This window comes from Vulpes lagopus, chromosome 18 (assembly GCF_018345385.1).
Source record: "Vulpes lagopus strain Blue_001 chromosome 18, ASM1834538v1, whole genome shotgun sequence".
In the NCBI taxonomy this organism is placed as follows: domain Eukaryota; kingdom Metazoa; phylum Chordata; class Mammalia; order Carnivora; family Canidae; genus Vulpes; species Vulpes lagopus.
Genome location: NC_054841.1, coordinates 23457958 through 23477664, shown reverse-complemented (window position 1 = coordinate 23477664; position 19707 = coordinate 23457958). Strand labels below are relative to the sequence as shown.

Here is a 19707-nt window from a genome sequence, read left to right as displayed (position 1 = left end):
GTATTTGTGAGGATTAAATGAGATATGGCTTGTAAAATGTTTAGTAAAATAGTTAATATTTAATAAGTACTCAATAAATATTTACTATTGTTGTTTCTCAGTGTGAATTATTTAAACACTAGGGTTTAAAAATATCTTAAATAGCTCACTATTTAAGACTATGTCAATAAAATGATGAACCTCAATCACTGACTCAGAACTTATTCATTAAGGAGGCTCCTCTCCAAAGTATTAAGTCTAAAAGTATTAAGAGCTAAAGACAAAGCAGTTTTTAGACAGTATGGAATTTCAGTATAGAATTAAACACAAACTTTATTGATTGGCTTCATCTGTTCCAAAGTGCTCCTCATAACAAAACTCATCTCCAAAAAACCCCAGTTAGCAAGCCACTGCATGCTCACAGAGGGTATCCTCACTGATGCTACAAATGACATACACCACATCAGAACATCTTGGAAACAACAGGAGGCTAGCTGTGAAGGTATCTCACCAGTCAGAGTCCCCAAGGTTTAGGTCTCTGGATCAAGACCTTTGAGCTCTGAGATGATAGAGAGTCTATAACTTGGGCATTTTATGGGGGCCTATCCAAGAGACTACAGGCCTATTTTTTACTCACAAGCACACTGTGAGTAAAAAACTCATTCTTATACACCTTCATGAATTAACACTGGCTTCACTTTTGTTGGAAGAGTAAGGATGAGAATGCTGAGCTACCTAAACCTCTATATCCTTTTAAAAAGTTACTGAATGCTCTGAACTCTAAAAGTCAAGCCCTAAAATACCAAAACTCCAAGGGAGCAACAGCCACTTTAAAGGTGTAATCTTGGGAAACAATGTATATATTCTCTTCTTTTACCCCAAATCTGTCTGGCCTACTCTTTAGAATCTTTTTTTTTTTTTTTTTTTTGGAAGATGCAAGAAAGTCTCATTATTTTGTAGATATTTCTCTGCCTTCAAATGGTATTTTTCAGATTGGCTCCCTTTTTTATTCACTACCCACAGTTCAGAACCACTTTGTTTGATTTTAAAATATAATCTACCCACAAATGACAAAGATGGACCACAATGGAGCATAATACAAATGAACAAGCTATAAGTCTAATATTGAGGTGACATAACTCTAATATATATATATATATATATCAGTTTATAATAATAGAGTATCTCCTAGAGGTAGTTCTCATTTAAAAGCAATAACATACAAAAAATATTAAAATGAATTATAATTTCTAATTTGCAGGTACATTCATTCATAAGCAATATGTTATAGTGGAAAAATTCCTGGCCTTTAAGCCAGACAACATATGATCAAGCCTTAGCTAAGCAACTTTGGGTTACTTAGTCTCTTAAATTTCAACTATTTCTGAAATGAAAATAAGAATACAAGCCTTCCTACCCTATAAGGTTCTACAACTCCTAATGAGACAGTGTAAAAGCATACCATGTAAATGTGAATTATTAGCATATAATGGTAATAATAATTTTTATAAATTTGTATTTTTAAGTAGCTTACAAAAGCTTATAAATTGAAACATATGTTACCTTAAATATGTAATAATAACCTCATTAATCAATCTATAATACTAACTCAAGGATCTTCAAAAATGAGGACTAAGACAAAGAGAACTAGTAAACATTTCAAAATAATTATAAATTCATGAGTTATTTATGGAATCAAATATTAAATAGATATCTGAGGATGAGGTTTTAAAAAGATCTGATGAAAAGTACTTGAGGGACATATATGTAATCCAGAAATCACTTAAAAATCCAGCTTCTAATATGAATAGTTTCTTCATAAAGTAGATAAAGAATATTTTCTCCTTTCAGACCAATTTGTCATAATATGAGGAGTTTTTAGAGATTAAAAACAAACAAAGTTTTCTTTTGTCACTATGAATAAATAAGAAACAGAAGGTAGACACTAAATCAGGATTATAAGTCAGTAGGGTATTTTAAGTTCCTAACATAACATCAATTTGCTGAAATTGTAAAATCACCAAAACAACTTGCATTTGGTTTTTAAAAACCAAAATAGCTATTAAATAATCCAAACTGCAACTAGCTATCTTCCTTGTTTAACATAATTCCATATAAATATTTGCTCTCCATGAAAAATGTCAAGATATACAGTTAAGTGTTTGTTGCTTGCAGGATAATGGCTGTTACCACAGATGTGCACAGCACACATTATTTTCCAAAATCTGTGGAATTGGAAACAGCTTCAACTTTCCTAATTACTTCACAAGTACCTGCTTTAACTAACTTTATTTATAACTAAGCGGTTTATAGCTTCAAAATAAATACTATATTTATGTAATCAATTGATAATGGTGGTCTAAACCAGTAAAACCCTTTTGGAAAACAATTTATCAATGGGATATAAATAAAAAACTATATATATATGTATATGTATATGTGTGTATATATATATATATGTGTGTATATATATATATATATATATATATATATACCTTTTGACCCAACTGTCCTTCAACAGAAAGAAAACAATCATTACGCATATGCCAGAACTAACCAAAAATAATTAAAAACTAGAAATAAAAGAGGAATGATTGGCATAAAAGTTCACTTCATGTCAAAATGCTAAGTAAAACATCCAGAATATAAACAGGATTTGTTTACTATGAGTATTCGTATGTAAAAAGATGCATGTGTGGAAAAAATGTCAAAGTACTGGACAAATTTTTAGGTTTCCTCTTTTTTCAAACTTGTTAAAAATGTCTTATTTATAGAGTTCTTTTGCCGTTGTTTATTCTATTAAAAGAGAAAAATAAGCAGCTTTTATTACACACTTTGTACAGGAAAAACTGTTTCACTAGTGACTCAAAACCTATCCTACTAAGATACAGTCATAAAAAAGAAAAATAGACTCTTTTTTTTTAAGATTTTATTTTTAAGTAATCTCTACACCCAACATGGGGCTCAACTTACAACCCCAAGATCAAGTCACATGCTCTATCTACTGAGCCAGCCAGGCACCCCTTGAAAAGTAGGTTCATTTTCCTTTTTAGAACCATCAAAAACAGTAACTTACTTAGAAAGAATTCCTCGAAGTCAGTTTTCTCCACACAGCTAGTATACATGCGCAGAGCCGCAATCTTAATCTTCTAGACAAAAAAACAAAAAAACAAAAACAAAAACAAACTCAAGATATGACCAAGTGGATGTTCTAGTGCTATCAGATGTAGGTCACAACATCTTATATTTGTTCAACTAAGAGGATGAGCCCAAACCTGTCTCTAGGCAAATTTAATAGCTAAACCAACATAGATTATTTCTTTCTTAAAGCTAACCATTCACAGACTTTACACAACTTTCACATTTTAAGATTCAGCATCAAAATGTCAAAAAGATTTTTCTAGTATTTCAATGAAAATATCTACTTTAATTCAAACTTTATCACATTTGAGCCTATAAGCCACTATTCAGCATCATTCACATTAACTCTTTATAATCTGAAACCCCTTTATATTTAAAATTACCCATTCTTCTGACCAAAATCAAACAAACAAACAAACAAAAAAAAACCCCTCAATCCTTCAATGTTACCTGAGAAGCACTACTATCCATTGTCTTTTTTATACCTTGGGGAAAGAGTCATTTTTTTCCATATTTTCCCTAGTTTTATAGTTTGCTGATTAAGAGTTTACAAATAAGGGTTTTTAATGAATGCAAAATATAGTAAAAGGATCAGCTTTCTACTATTCCTCAAAGCACTAAGACTTCTTAGGAACGTGATTTGAGGGATCCCTGGGTGGCGCAGCGGTTTGGCGCCTGCCTTTGGCCCAGGGCGCGATCCTGGCGACCCGGGATCGAATCCCACATCAGGCTCCCAGTGCATGGAGCCTGCTTCTCCCTCTGCCTGTGTCTCTGCCTCTCTCTCTCTCTCTCTCTCTCTCTCTCTGTGACTATCATAAATAAATAAAAAAAATTAAAAAAAAAAAAAAGGAACGTGATTTGAGTAATGGTTTTAATTTTTTCACTGTGTACTTAAGATTTGTATATTTTACTATGTGTACTTTGCCTTCCTAAAAATAAGCCTAAAAGTGAAAAATAAATTCTTTTAAGAGTTAAATTGTAGGTCTGAAGACCAACTTAGTGCTAAAGTAAGGAAGCATTTCTAAGGACTTTCAAAATATTTCCTTAAGGATACAATTAAATAAATGAGCCCATCCACAAAAGGCTTATAGCAGCTTATTTTTTTCGTAAAATGATAGAAAATTACAAACTCAAATATGCAGACTAAAAAACATGCACAAACTGAGAATATGATACCAACTGAAGAAAAAACAATCTAGAATTTTAGTAAAGCTGTACTGTATTATTAAGGTTCAAAGTCACCAAAAATATACTATATCCAGTACTATATAATGCTCATTTCTCAATACATTCTACAGTCAAAACAACAGTGTCTCTAGGCAGAAGTACCCAGAATAAATTAAAGGGTTATGTCTCTAATTGTAATTAAGGTTTTTTCTTTGCTAATTTGAGGTCTGTTATGTTTTCAAGGCTTTTAAAGTAAAGCTCATATAGGGGAAAATAAACACATAACAACTGAAAAATATATATATTTACATGGGAATAAATCAGCATTAGAAGCCTATTTAAACAAAACCCACAGTAAGACACTAAAAAAGAAGAGCAAATTAAACCTAAAAGCAGGCAGAGATATAATAAAAAACAGAGATCAATAAAATTGGAAACAGAAAATCAAAGAAGCCAAGGCTGGTTCCTTAGTAATACCAGTAAAATTAATAAAACGCTAATAGAACTGATCAAGGAAGAAAAGAAAAAAAGAGAAGATAAAAATTAGTGGTATCAGGGCAAGTAGGTGGCTCTGTCAGTTAAGCATCTCCATATCTGGCTCGCACTCAGTAGGGAGTCTGCTTCTCCCTTTGATCCTTCCCCTTCTCCTACTCTCTCTTTCTCATTCTCAGTCTCAAATAAGTAAATAAAATCTTTTAAAAAAATTAGCAGCATCAAGAACCAGAGAAGGTATCACAACATATCCAAAAGATATTCACAGAATAATAAAGGGATGATTATGAATACCTTTAGGACAACAAATTCAATTACTAGAGCAAATAGACAAATTCCTTGAGAAAAACACAAACTACCAAAACTTCCTAGAATAAATAACATGAATAGTCCTATACTATTAAAGAAATGGGGTTTCTTTAATGTGGTAAAAACAAAACAAAACAAAACAAACCTTTCTCCAAAGAAAACACACTCAATGGCATCACCAAACATCACTCAATGTTTCTTTTTTTTTTTTTTTAAGATTTTATTTATTTATGCATGAGAGACAGAGAAAGGCAGAGAGGGGCAGAGACACAGGCAGAGGGAGAAGCAGGCTCCATACAGGGAGCCCGATGTGGGACTCCATTCCGGAACTCCAAGATCACACCCCCTGGGCCGAAGGTAGGTGCTAAACCACTAAACCACCCAGGGATCCCCTCAATGTTTCTATCAAACATCTAAAGAAATGATACTACATCTACATAAACTCTTCCAAAAAACAAGAGGGAAGAACACTTCCTAGTTCTTTCTATAAGGCAAATATTACTGATATCAAAACCAAAGTCATCAGAAGAGATTAAAATTATAGAACCATAGTTTCATGAATATAGATGTAAAAATCCTTAACATTAACAAATATTAACATCAAATCCAGCAATATTTTAAAAGGACAATAAATCACGACCAACTGGGATTTATCCCTAGAAAGCAAAGCTGATTGGACATTTAAAAAGCAATCAATGTAATTCACCATATTAGCAGGCTAAAAGAGAAGCCTTTTAACTTTGTTAACATCTGCAACTCTAGAAAGCATTTGACACAGAAGTCATTTTGGGAAGTACTGGTCTGCACCATCATCAAACTAATGATATCCTAATATCATTATCCCAATGCTTTAGCTTTGATAGGCCTATTTCTATCCTTGAGACAGGGAGTTTAGGACATCTGTTAACTCTTCACTTCAGTCAAAAATAATTTATTGAGTACCTAACTCCATGCCTGAAATGGATTTGGATATTAGGAATAGAGCAGTAAATAAAGTCAAAAACTATTCTGTTTTCATGAAGTTTACAGCCTATTTCAGCTATAGAAACATTGATACTTTTTTTTTTTTTTGCCAATAAACATGAGAAGACACTCAACATTACTAGTAACCAGAGGAATGCAAATTAAATAAAAAATGCCATTTCGCATCATCTAATTGGTAAATATTAAACAATTTGACAAAAATAAATAAATAAACAATTTGACAGTATCAAGTGTTGGAAATGATATTGAACCTTTAAACTCTGATGGACATATAAACTGATAAAACTGATGAATAATTTAATACACTTAACAATATTCATAGACTAGAACCCAGTAACTCCATCTCTCTCTCTCAAAAAACTGTACAACCTAAAAGGTTCTGTCATTATGAAAAAGCTAAAACTACTGTCTTTGGTACAGGAATAGTTAAACTGTACTTTAATTATATGATATGAAGCTATTCAGCAGTTGAAATGAAAAAAATCAGATCACCACTCAAAAACATAATGTTGACTAATAAAAACAGGTTGAAAAGTGAAATATTATATAGCTTTTATGAACACAATATATAATGGTATATATATTGTTTATGGATAAAAAGATGAGTGGTAGAAGAACAAAAATTTACAAGGGAATAACAACCAGCTTTAAAATAGTAATTATCTTGGTGGAGGAAGAAAGAGAAGAAAGGAGAAATGGGCTGGATTTTTTCTGTAAAAGTTTATCCTGGAAAATACAAAACTAAAGCAAATATGGCAAAAATTAATTATCTGTCAAATATGGGTACTGGTATATAAATGTCAACACATTTACAATTTTATCTTATTTTTTTTAATATTTTATTTATTTAGTTGAGAGAGAGAGAAAAAAAAAGAGAAAGAGATCACTAGCAGGGGGAAAAGTAGAGGGAGAAGCAGACTCTGCTAAGCAGGACTTGATCCTAAGACCCCAGGATCATGACCTGGGCCACAGGCAGATCCTTAACCACTGAGCCACCCAAGTGCCCTCACATTTACACTTTTAAATAAAACTCCTAATGGCCTATTTTTTAAATTTTTTTTCTAACTCTGCAGTTTCCTTCAGATTCTAATATAGAGTCCTCTAGGTTCATTCTGCCTGAGAAAGACAGATTTGCCACCAAGACCCAAATCTTCTCTTGAAAAGGTTTTTCCCACCACAACATGTTTATGAAGAAAGCCTTCATTACAAATAATAAAGACCTCACTAGACTGGCTAGTGTATTTATACAGTGCTCAAAATGTGGCAATCAGAAGCATTTTATAGTTCCTCACTTTTCCTGCAGTGAAGCCAAGCCTTTATACTTGGGTGAGCCATTTTCCTGGACAAATGTCTAAAGCAAGTCCCCTAAGACCATCACAGAGGGACTGGAAATAACAACTTGGGGAAAGAACTTCTTCCAAGATTCATGCATTAATATAAGTTAAAGAGGTGGGTGGACTAAATTCCACCCAGTCAATACAAATTATTCTGGTTCTCAGATGACTTCATGTTTATTTCATTCTAACTCTGGAAGACTTCATCAGTGTCCCTGATGAAAACACAAGCACCTAAGACAGCTTTAAGAAATGAAAATCAGCTCTCCCACTGACATTTGCATCTTGTGCCATCTTACAAGATGAAAAATGAATGTAGTAAAAGGTTTGCACTAACAGCTGTGTGAGAGTTGGAGGGGCTTTGAAGTCATTTGAACCTTCTATTCCATACTGGAATTCCTTCTACAGCCCACTTCTGAATGCATTCTAGTTTGTAAGTGTCCTTCAGAACAGAAATAATTTTTGGCTTTATGCTAATCTGGAAACTGCCTATTCTATGACATGTGACTGAACCGGGCAAATGTTGTCCTTGTCTTACCTGATGTTGCTACAAAAGATAACGGAAAAGAATGGTTATTTCAGGACAAACAAGGAAAAGCTACATTTAAATTCCTAAATAAGAATCTAGAAGAAAAATGAAACTACATATGAAAATGTTACAGGAAAAAATGAAGGAGAGATGGTTGATAATGCTGATGTCAAGCAGATTTTACTTCCTAATGAAAGATGTGAAAATACAAAATGCAAAGGATCTTTCCAGTGCAATCCAATACAAGTGTCTAGTCACAGATATCTAAGTCATCATTTGCTGAAAAGGGCTTATAATCTTTCAAAATGTAAAGCTATACCTATGTTTTCCACTCAAATTATACTAGAACATCGTATTTTGATGTTTTGATGTCACAAATTTTAAAATGAAGGTTACAGAAGGAAGATACTGCCATACCACAAAGCCCTTTAAAATGCAAATATTAAGCACTTAGTTGAGGTCACAAAGGAACCAAGAAAAATCAAAAGGCTAACTTAAACTACAACAGTGAAGAAATTTTCCTGATGATTTAGTAATCCTCCAAATGGTAGCCAACTTTCCCTCTGGAATCATAAAAAAAAACAGACTAGACAAAGCAATGGTAGCAACCAAGTGGAACTCAACCATCAAGAAATGAATAAAACAGTAAATTTTTCCTTTTTTTGCCCCTTTCTGCTCTCATTTCCCTTTTCTTTTAATTAATTTCTAATTTTCAAACAAAACACATATTTTAAGTTGTTGAGTCCAAATGCCATAATCACAAACATTTTTTAATAAGGGAAAATATTCTTGTTAAAAACATTACCAGACATACCAATGATTATCATTTGCCCAAAGAGTAAGATGTAAAAAAGATAACTTCAGTGAATATAACTAATATTTCACTAACGATTAAAAAGGCACTTTGTAATCTTAGGGTCTCAAGAACATCATTATTACCTATATATGTGTTATCTTTTATACTTTTCAAAGTCTCTTAAAAATAAATGCTTGTGGAATCCCCATTTGCTTTTCAGAATTTATGTCAAAAGAGATTAGAGAGAGAAGCCTATACTTGCTGCAGTGAGAATTCAGAAAGAAAACTAGATACTGCAAGAAGAAACTACATGTAAAGTCTATATTAAAACTGAAATTCTAATCTGAATCCATCCTGCTAAAATTGTATAACTGGCATTATTTGATCATTTGGGGCAAAGCTATGATGTTTTCTAGAAAAGTCCTCCCTACTGCTTTGTGTTGATTTGCTTTGATTAACATATAACTTATGACTGATTAGGCTCATTCAACATTCTAGCAACCTTGAAAAGCATTAAAAGGCACTTCTGCTATAAAGGTAGAGAGAAATGCTAGCACCAGGAAATAACTGGGCTAATATTTTATTACTTTAATTGGTTAGAGGCATTGTTATAAAAACCCAGGGGCAATACATACCTGATGCAAAGAAGATAGTCATTCATTTATAGCAACTACTATAAAGCAAATAATGTGGTAGACCAAGACTTGACTAGGAATGACACAGCTAGCAAATATTCCTCCATAATAAGAATTACAATAAATTGCAGAATTAATTTAAAAAATGCTTATTAGTAAAATTTTAATAAAAGTCACTATAATGACCTAGTAAAAAAATCACTTATGAATACGGATTCATCAGTGAGTAATATTTCCATAAGAATGCTACCCATCTACTTCCTTGGAACTCATTTGTATGGAATATCATGTAGCAAGAGCCTGGAAAGTCCAGTCTTATTGGCTTACTTGTACTGAGACACTTTTAAGGAATCAGGTTAAGGGAACAGAGAGAGTACTCCAGACCCACAAATACATAGATCTGACTTGGAGTTGGGGATGGGGAGGGCATGGCAGGAAGCGGACACAATACATTTCAAAGTTCTGAAAATGTATGAATTTCACAAAAGCAAAGCAGAAGCTTTAAAAAATGTTCTATGAGGAGCAGAAGGCACAAAGCCCAAAAAGAAAATGAGAAAAATTTTAAAAGACTTTACCCATTTACTGTATTTCAAAGGTCCTGTAAATCCCATGGCTTCTATTATCTTCGTGAAGGCACCAACCTTCTCCTCAACAGGCTGTGGGGAATCCTTGGTAGTAGAAAGCTATTTAATCAAAAAGAAGGGGACAAAATTAGTTGCAAAATCAGTTTTTTTAAAGAGTTATTTATTTATTTTATAGAAGGGGGGCAGAGGGAGAGAAAATCTTTTTTTTTTTTTTTGAGAGAGAGAGCATATACACACACAAGCAGGGGGAGGGGCAGAGAGAGAGGGAGAAGCAGACTTCCCTCTAAGCCAGGAGTCCCACACCGGGGCTTGATCCCAGCACCTTGGGATCATGATCTAAACCAAAGGCAGAGGCTTTACCAACTGAGCCACTCAGGTGCCCAAGGAGAGAAAGTCTTAACCAGACTCCTTACTTAGTGCAGAACCTAATGTAGGGCTCAATCTCACAACCCCTGGATCACAACCTAAGCCAAAACCAAGAATCAGGCACTTGACCAATTACACCATTCAGGCAGCCTGAAAAATAATTTTAAAAAAAAGAATGCTGGGGATCCCTGGGTGGCTCAGTGATTTAGCACCTGCCTTCGGCCCAGGGCTTGATCCTGGAGTCCCGGGATCAGGTCCCACATCAAGGCTCCCTGCGTTGAGCCTGCTTCTCCCTCTGCCTGTGTCTCTACCTCTCTCTCTCTCTCTCTCTAATGAATAAATAAAATCTTTAAAAAAATGTTTAAAAAAAAAAAAAGAATGCTTTTGGGCAGCCCCAGTGGCGCAGCGGTTTAGCACCGCCTGCAGCCTGGGGCGTGATCCTGGAGACCCGGGATCGAGTCCCACGTCGGGCTCCCTGCATGGAGCCTGCTTCTCCCTCTGCCTGTGTCTCTGCCTCTCTCTCTCTCTGTGTCTCTCATGAATAAATAAAATATTAAAAAAAAAAAAAAAGAGTTGGGATGCTTAACTGAGTGAGCCCCTCAGGTATCCCTATAATCTGATTTAAAGAAAAAAAAGAATGCTTTTGTTTCTTATTAGGTCTAAGGGTATTTTTTATTGCTTAGATTTTTTTTTTTTTTTTTTTACCTAGAATTTCTAATTCTCATTTTTCTGGGCATCTTATCACTCAGTGCAAATACATCTGGAACTCCACATAATAGATGTCCTCCAAATTTCAGACCCATCTCATTAACCATATGCCTATGAACCCATATCTAGGAAATGACAGATTTGGGCTATCAGAATAAAAGCGTTATGGGAAAAAAAAAAAGTGCTATGGAAAAGGGTACTTTTAAAAGTAAATCTTGACCCTCATTTCCCAAAGAATTCTGAGAAAAGGAAAGCTCTATGGTTTTGACATAACAGGAAAAGGAAAGAAAACTATTGTCTGAAAGCAGTCAAAAGTTATTCAAAATCATAATCAACTAAAGCAAGCCCTGAATAAATGTTCCTAAACTCATATTTTTTAGGGTACCTCAGTGGCTCAGTTGGTAAAGTATCTGCCTCTGGCTCAGGTCATGATCAAAGGGTCCTAGGATCAAGCCCTGCATCAGGTTCCCTGCTCAGTGGGGAGTCTGCTTCTCCCTCTCTCCCTGCCCTTACCCCCTGATCATGCTTGCTCTCTCTCTCTTTCTGTCAAATAAATAAAATCTTTTTAAAAATAAATAAATAAAATAAACTCATATTTTTTAGTATAACACATTTTATTAATGACTATTGAAAATATGAGTCCTGTTGGCAAACAGACTCCAAGAAAAACCTATCCTAATGCTAGGCCTCTCCAAATGAAGGCAGGCTATATAATCAATAAGAAATTCTCCAGAAGTTAAATATTACTTTAAATATATAATATGTCTTAACATATAAAAATCTTTACATTACTTTTAACATATAAAACCCATAACAATTTTTTTCTCTAAAGTGTTTTCCAAGCAAGACAGTACAAGAAGAGATATAGGACATAGGATCAGAAGCTGTAGATTCAAATATTCAGTTGGTCTGTCACTTATCCTTGTGACCTGGGTAAGTCACTTCATTTCCATTAGCCTCACCTTGTGCATTCAATAAAATTCCTTGCCTCATCCAGCTAACAATTTTGCTGAGATTCAAATAAGAACACCTGTGTGAAAGCAGTCTATAAATGCAGAAAGCACTAATAATTCTCACCTTATTTGTGGTGTGATACTTCCTACTCCACTGTACACCTACTCCAGGAATCTGTTCTGATCTACCACATCCTAAGAACTGGCTCATCGGGGACCACTGGGGGATTAAAAAAAAAAAAAAAACAAATGTAAGCAACAGAGAGCATTCATTAGACAGTTAATCTGAGTAGAGCTGTTTCAAAGTAAGAACTATAGAATCTTCGTAAACTTGATTAACCTAGTTCCTGGTGATCTGATCACCAAAAGAATCCAAGATGGGCACCTATGCAGGGACTCAATAAATATCTCTTGGATACCTGAATAAATCAAAGGATTTGGTCCTGGAAACCTGGAACTAAATAAATCTGAGTCAACTCTAGGAACTACAATTGCAATAAAGACCTACCTAAATATTAGTAGCAGTGTGGTTGGTATATGTGGGGAAAAGACTAAATAGTCAGTTTTTAAGTTTAAAGCCTACTTTTGCCACATACAATCTGGGTGGCCATAAGCAATTTACTGAACTTCATATGTAGGGAGGGTTAAAGAAGATAATACATGTAAAGTACCTTTCACGAAATAATGAATAGAAGCTCCCATCATCACTCACATCATTGTTTGGTGTTTTTTTAAAGATTTGTATTTATTTATTCATGAGAGATACAGAGAGAGAGGCAGAGACATAGGCAGAGGGAGAAGCAGGCTCCCTGCAAGAAGCCCAATGCGGAACTCAATTCCAGGACCCCAGGATCACACCCTGAGCAGAAGGCAGACACAGAACCAGTGAGCCACCCAGGTGTCCCCACTCATATCATTGTTGTTCAGATAAGAATTGCCTTCCTTTTATGTTCACATTGCACTTGAATGCACTTTGGCAATAAAATAGCCATTATTTACAATTATCATGTGCCAGGTTATATATGCCAAGTGCCTTACATATATTACCTTATTTAATCCTCACCATAACAGTATTAGGTTGGTATTAAAATCAAGACCGGGACGCCCAGGTGGCTCAGCGGTCAGTTTGTTAGGTTCATAGAATTATGGATGAATTTAGGAATAGTTTCCAAATTCTCAGTAATGTTATATTACCTTTACCCAAAAAAGGGGTGAGGGAACAGAAGGAGGGTTATCCCTTCAATTCTAGTTTATTCCAAGAAGGGACATATAAAATGAAAATGACTTTTTTCTTTAATCCTAATGAGGGAAAAATAGAATTTCTAATTAACAATTATTATTTACTTTTCTTTCCAAGCTAAGAGTATAAAAATTAGTTAGGATTCTCCTGGTCAGTCCCAAGGGAACTTATGCTTTAATTTAGGTATTAAACAAAGACTAAACACAGAACATACATCAAATACATCAATGTAATGGTTCATCTTTGTAAAATACAAAGCACTTAAATAGGTTCAAAGAACAATGGACAACCATTTCAACCTGCTGAGCTTTGGGGCAAATTCTCTTTTACTAGATTACATGATCCTTCTCTTCTCCCATAGCTCCAGGAGTAACCAATGGATTCCTGTGTGACTGTCTCACCAACTCCTGTATTTTTTGTCCTACCATTAGTTTCATTAGTTAATATTTAACACTATTTGAACCACTAGAGTACCTAGGTATCTAGTACCAAAAACAATAACTAGTTTCCCCATCCCTGCACATATCTATAAATATATATTTTTACTCTTTTGTAAATGTTCTTGCCCCCTAAAATAGATTCCCTTGACCTTTAAAGACATCAATTTTTCCTTCATTTAAACTGAAAAGATGGGATCCCTGGGTGGCTCAGGGGCTTAGCGCCTGCCTTCGGCCCACAGAGTGATCCTGGAGTTCCAGGATCGAGTCCCACATCGGGCTCTCTGCATGGAGCCTGCTTCTCCCTCTGCCTGTATCTCTGCCTCTCTCTCTCATGAATAAATAAAATCTTTTTTTTTTTAATTTTTATTTATTTATGATAGGAACACAGTGAGAGAGAGAGAGGCAGAGACACAGGCAGAGGGAGAAGCAGGCTCCATGCACCAGGAGCCTGACGTGGGATTCGATCCCGGATCTCCAGGATCACGCCCCGGGCCAAAGGCAGGCGCCAAACCGCTGCGCCACCCAGGGATCCCGAATAAATAAAATCTTAAAAAAAAAAAAAACTGAAAAGATCCCAATAAACAACTTTTTGTAAAAGAAAAAAAATTACCCTAAGATACTAAAATTTCACCTTTTCAAAAAGACCTTCTCTGGTCATTTTATCTAAATAGTTTCTTATCATACCATTATTCTTTATGATAGCAGTAGCCTGTTCATTTCATTCATAGTACTCATTATAACGTACAATTATATATTTATGAAACTTGCTTATTTCCTATCACCACTACCATAAAGATCCACAAGGATAGAAACTAGGCATATTACCAAAATCAAATACAGTGTGTTAGATATGGGAAATACTCAAATATTTGTTGAATGAACAAACCCAACCACTCACTCATATGGTTATTCCCTACATTTCCTTCTTGTCTTTATCTACATACATGCCATGAATACATACATCATTCATCCCACCTTTATTAAATGCCCATAATATACCAGTCTTTGTGTCAGGTTTTAGGATACAAACAATCCCTATCTTCAAGGAGCTCATAGTCTTGTGGAGATCAGAAAGAAGACTCACTACACATGAAATGGAACCAAATATCATATTTTAAAAAGGTTAAAGGGGCACCTGGGTAACTCAGATCACCCATTCATGATCATACTCTCTCTCTCAAATAACTAAATAAATCTTAAAAAGATAAAAATTAAAAATAAAAAATGAAATAGTTAAAGATCGTGTACCCCCTTATGCACACATACACGGAAGTGTTAGCAAAGATGCAGAGCAACCAGAACTCTCATACACTGCTAGTGGGAGTGTAAAATGGTACAATCACTTTGGAAAAAATATTTGGTAGTATCTATATAAGCTGAATGTATGCACATTCTATAAGACTCAGCAATTCCACTTCTAAGTACATACACCAATAGAAATATGTACACATGTTCAAAAAACATCTACAAGAAATTTTCATAGCAGCACTATTAATAACAGCTCAAATTAGAAATAATCCAAATACCAATCAATAGATAAATGGGTAAGTGAAACATGGTATATTTATATAATAAAATGCTACACAATAACAAGATTGAATAAACTATTACAACACAGAACAATAATGATGAAGTAGAGACCTACAGTACATACAGAGTATGCACTGTATGTTTATTTTTTCATACTGAATGTTTAAAAGACAAAACTATTTTATGATATTCAAAGTGAAGACTGTGGTTAATCTGGGCTATAGGTAGTGACTGGGGGCTCTGGGTAGTGACTGGGGGGCTCATGGAGTTTTTTAGGTTCTATTTCTTAATCTGGGTGCTAGATAGTTCACTTGTAATGATTCATTGAGCTGTACACCTGATTTATACCTTTATCTGTATTTTTATTATACTTCAATAAAACATACAAAAATGCTTAAAAGGTGTGTAGTAAACAGTGTAAACCACAGAAGTTTGGAGGGAGAAAAGAATTACCTAGAGTTATCCAAAAAAACTTACAAAGAAGCCTTACGAAGTAGGCAGGATAGAGAAGGTGAATGAGAAGTCAAAGTGGATGAAGCACAGTAGAGTGGAAGAGAAAGCACTGAGGCAGAAGCCTCAACTCTGCCTATCACAAATTTGTTTTGGAAACCAAATAAAACAACATATGTGAAAAAGATAAACAAATTACAATGCATAACATAAATGCAAAGACCTATTCCAGACAACTCCAATGATGAACTCTTTTGCAGGCAAGCTCCTCATTAAAATGAAATAAGATATGACATTTATTTATTTATTTATTTATTTATTTATTTATGCTTTCAGGAGATTCTGAAAGAGACCTTCCTGAGAGAAAGAAAGAAAGAAAGAAAGAAAGAAAGAAAGAAAGAAAGAAAGAAAGAAAGAAAAGGAAAGGAAGGGAGGGGTGGGATGGGGAAGGGAAGAGAAAGGAAAAAAAAAAAAAAAAAAAACAAGGAAAGAAAGGAAGGAAGGACTCCAGCAATTCTGAAATACCATGGTGTATGTAACTGGTCTTTTTAGCAAAACTATAAGCTCTATCAAGGCATAGTTTATCTTATACTTCCTTTATTTTCTGTCCCATTACTCAATATCATTCTGGGCACAGAGTCGGCCCTCAATAAAACTTAGGTAGATTTTTTTTTCCAATGGTGTGTGTGTGTGTGTGTTTTAAATAGAAGGACAATCTAGAGAAGGTCCAGAAAAGAACCACAGGAATGACCAAAGAGATGAATAAAAGGTCTTAGTGGAAAGGCTAAAATGAATTGAGGCTGTTTAGCTTGGAGAAAAAGCAAATGAAGAACTAAGGAGTAACTCAGAATCACACTTGAGCTGGAAGAAATCTCAGAGATCTAAATTCAACCTTTTCATTTCGCAACTTAAGGTAGTTTTAGGACAATTTTTTTTTTTTAAGTTTCAATTTATACAGTGAGGATAAAATTTACCTAAGTAGCATGAACATACATATAGCAACAAAAATAGCAATTACAATTTATTGAAGATCTCCTATATGCTTAATATTTTACTTATATTATCTCACAACAACTTTGCAAAGTTGATACTATCTTCTCTCATTTTAGAAATGAGGACACTAAGACCCAAAGTAATATAGTTCATTAAGGGATTAACCATATATTCAGAGCTATCTTCTTTCCCCTACATCAAACTGCTTTATAAAACCTAAGTAGAGGGTAGCCCTGGTGGCTCAGCGGTTTGGCGCCGCCTGCAGCCTGGGGTGTGATCCTGGAGACCCAGTCGGCTCCCTGCGTGGAGCCTGCTTCTCCCTCTGCCTGTGTCTCTGCCTCTCAGTTTCTCTCTCTAACACTGAGCACAAAGATCTTGATTTCTAAACATTCCAAATACCACTCTCCAGTTAAAGGAACCAGGACTCCTTAGAGAAATTGCTGAATCTAGGACTAAAGCAAAGAAAATACAACATGAACCTGAAGTATCTTGTGATGCTAGAAAATAAAGAATGTCCAAAAATGATGAAAGCACATAGAAAGGAACTTGAAGGAGTTCCTAAAAGCCAAATCTGGTTAAAGACTCCTAACTCTGGGAAACGAACTAGGGGTGGTGGAAGGGGAGGAGGGCAGGGGGTGGGGGTGACTGGGTGACGGGCACTGAGGGGGGCACTTGACGGGATGAGCACTGGGTGTTATTCTGTATGTTGGTAAATTGAACACCAATAAAAAATAAATTTATTATTAAAAACAGCCAAATCTGGGACAATTTGATCAACAAAATTAATAATAAGCATGATGAATTACAACTCACAGAGAGAAATATCCATGAGCTCATACTGATATAAATAATTGAATAAATAAATAGAGAAGTAACAGCTCTTCCTTACAGTAGAATTCTAAGCAATAAATATAGTAGTCATGATGGAAATAGAAAATCATCATTATATAAACACCACAGTAATGATTGCAGTCAAGAACCATCAATACCACATAATGCAGTAATCTCACTTCTGGGTATACATCGAAAAGAATTCAAAGCAGGACCTTGAAAAGATATTTGCATACTACATCGCTCCAGCATTATTAACAATAGCCAAGATGTGGAAGCAATCCAAATGTCCATCAAAGTAGATAAAGCAGGGATCCCTGGGTGGCGCAGCGGTTTGGCGCCTGCCTTTGGCCCAGGGCGCGATCCTGGAGACCCGGGATCGAATCCCATGTCGGGCTCCCGGTGCATGGAGCCTGCTTCTCCCTCTGCCTGTGTCTCTGCCTCTCTCTCTCTCTCTCTCTGTAGGACTATCATAAATAAATAATAATAATAAAAAAAAAATTTAAAAAAAAAAAAAAAACAAAGTAGATAAAGCAAATGTGACATATATACATAACGGAATATTATACAGCCTTAAAAATGTGAAATCCTGGGATCCCTGGGTGGCGCAGCAGTTTACCGCCTGCCTTTGGCCCAGGGTGCGATCCTGGAGACCTGGGATCGAATCCCACGTCGGGCTCCCAGTGCATGGAGCCTGCTTCTCCCTCTGCCTATGTCTCTGCCTCTCTCTCTCTCTCTCTCTATCATAAAAAAAAATTTTTAATTAATTAAATAAATAAATAAATAAATAAAATAAAATAAATGTGAAATCCTATCACATGCTACAACATGGATGAACCTTAAGGACATTATGCTAAGCAACATAAAGGACAAATACTTTATGATTCTACTCATATGTAGTATCTAAAATAGTCTAAATCATAGAAACATAAAGTAGAAATGTGGTTGCTAGGGGTGGGGTGGGTGAATTGGTATTAAATAGGTATAGAATTTCAGGTTAGCAAGATGAAAAAGTTCTAGAGATCTATCATACAACAATGTGAATATACTTTACACTATCAAACTATATACTTAAAAATGGTTAAGATGGTAAACTTAATGTTATATGGGTTTTTTTAACCACAACTTTTAAAACAATTAATTAATTAATATCCTAAAAAAAGAACCACTGATGGATGTTAAAAGCAGTGAGCAAAAGTATGATGAGAATAAGGATATCTGCATAGTCTCTAAGTATCTTCTCACAAGGTACTTATTAATTACAAAGGGAAAGATTGTAACATTATAGTAGGGAAACCTAACAGACACCAACTTAATAATCAAGTGATCAAAGTTAACATCACCAGTAACAAGACATATTGGCATCATACATCCCCTATAATTATGCACTGAGAAGGGAACATCACTTTTGCCAAAAGTGTATAACCTAATTATAAGAAAATATTAGACAAACTCAAATTGAAGAACACAAAAAAAGGACATAAGTGGGAAAAAGTCTGGTAAAATTGTACTAAGTTACATAGATTAGTTAATAGTATTATATCAATGTTAATTTCCTGGTTTCAATAATCGCACTATGGTTATAGAAGATACTAACATTAGAGAAAGCTAGACGAAGAGTATATGGGAACCCTACCATTTTTACAACTTTTCTGTAAGTGTAAATTATTTCAAAATTTTTAAAAATGTTTTTAAAGCAGACTCATCAAAGTATGACAGAACTTCAAAAGGTTATTTAGGAAAGACAGAGGTGAGAATACAATGTCCCTAGCTTGGGATCCCTGGATGGCGCAGCGGTTTGGCGCCTACCTTTGACCCAGGGCGTGATCCTGGAGACCCGGGATCAAATCCCACGTCAGGCTCCCGGTGCATGGAGCCTGCTTCTCCCTCTGCCTATGTCTCTGCCTCTCTCTTTCTCTCTCTGTGTGTGACTATCATAAATAAAAAATAAAAAAATAAAAAATAAAAAAAAAAAAAACAATGTCCCTAGCTTTTTGAAAATGGTAACAGGGTTATAGCATTGGACATTACCTTTGAGATCATCTGATACTATCATTCAACCAACGAAGAATTCTTTTTTTTTTTTATTTTTTTTTTTTTTTTTTTATGATAGTCACAGAGAGAGAGAGAGAGAGAGAGGCAGAGACACAGGCAGAGGGAGAAGCAGGCTCCATGCACCGGGAGCCTGATGTGGGATTCGATCCCGGGTCTCCAGGATCGCGCCCTGGGTCAAAGGCAGGCGCCAA

General features: G+C 35.0%; 1 protein-coding gene across 2 annotated transcripts in view; it reads right to left on the bottom strand.

Annotated features, from left to right (window-relative positions):
* Positions 1-19707, bottom strand: part of LOC121478036 (ubiquinol-cytochrome-c reductase complex assembly factor 1) — a 98642-nt gene that overhangs the window by 59641 nt on the left and 19294 nt on the right. The window contains exons 3-5 of one of the 2 annotated variants that reach the window (XM_041732765.1): positions 12102-12197; positions 9942-10049; positions 3056-3128 (exon numbers count right to left, since the gene is read on the bottom strand). In XM_041732765.1, the coding sequence (XP_041588699.1) occupies positions 3056-3128; positions 9942-10049; positions 12102-12197 (277 nt within the window). The remainder of the gene's footprint in view (positions 1-3055; positions 3129-9941; positions 10050-12101; positions 12198-19707) is intronic. The other variant, XM_041732766.1, reaches the window with a different exon arrangement.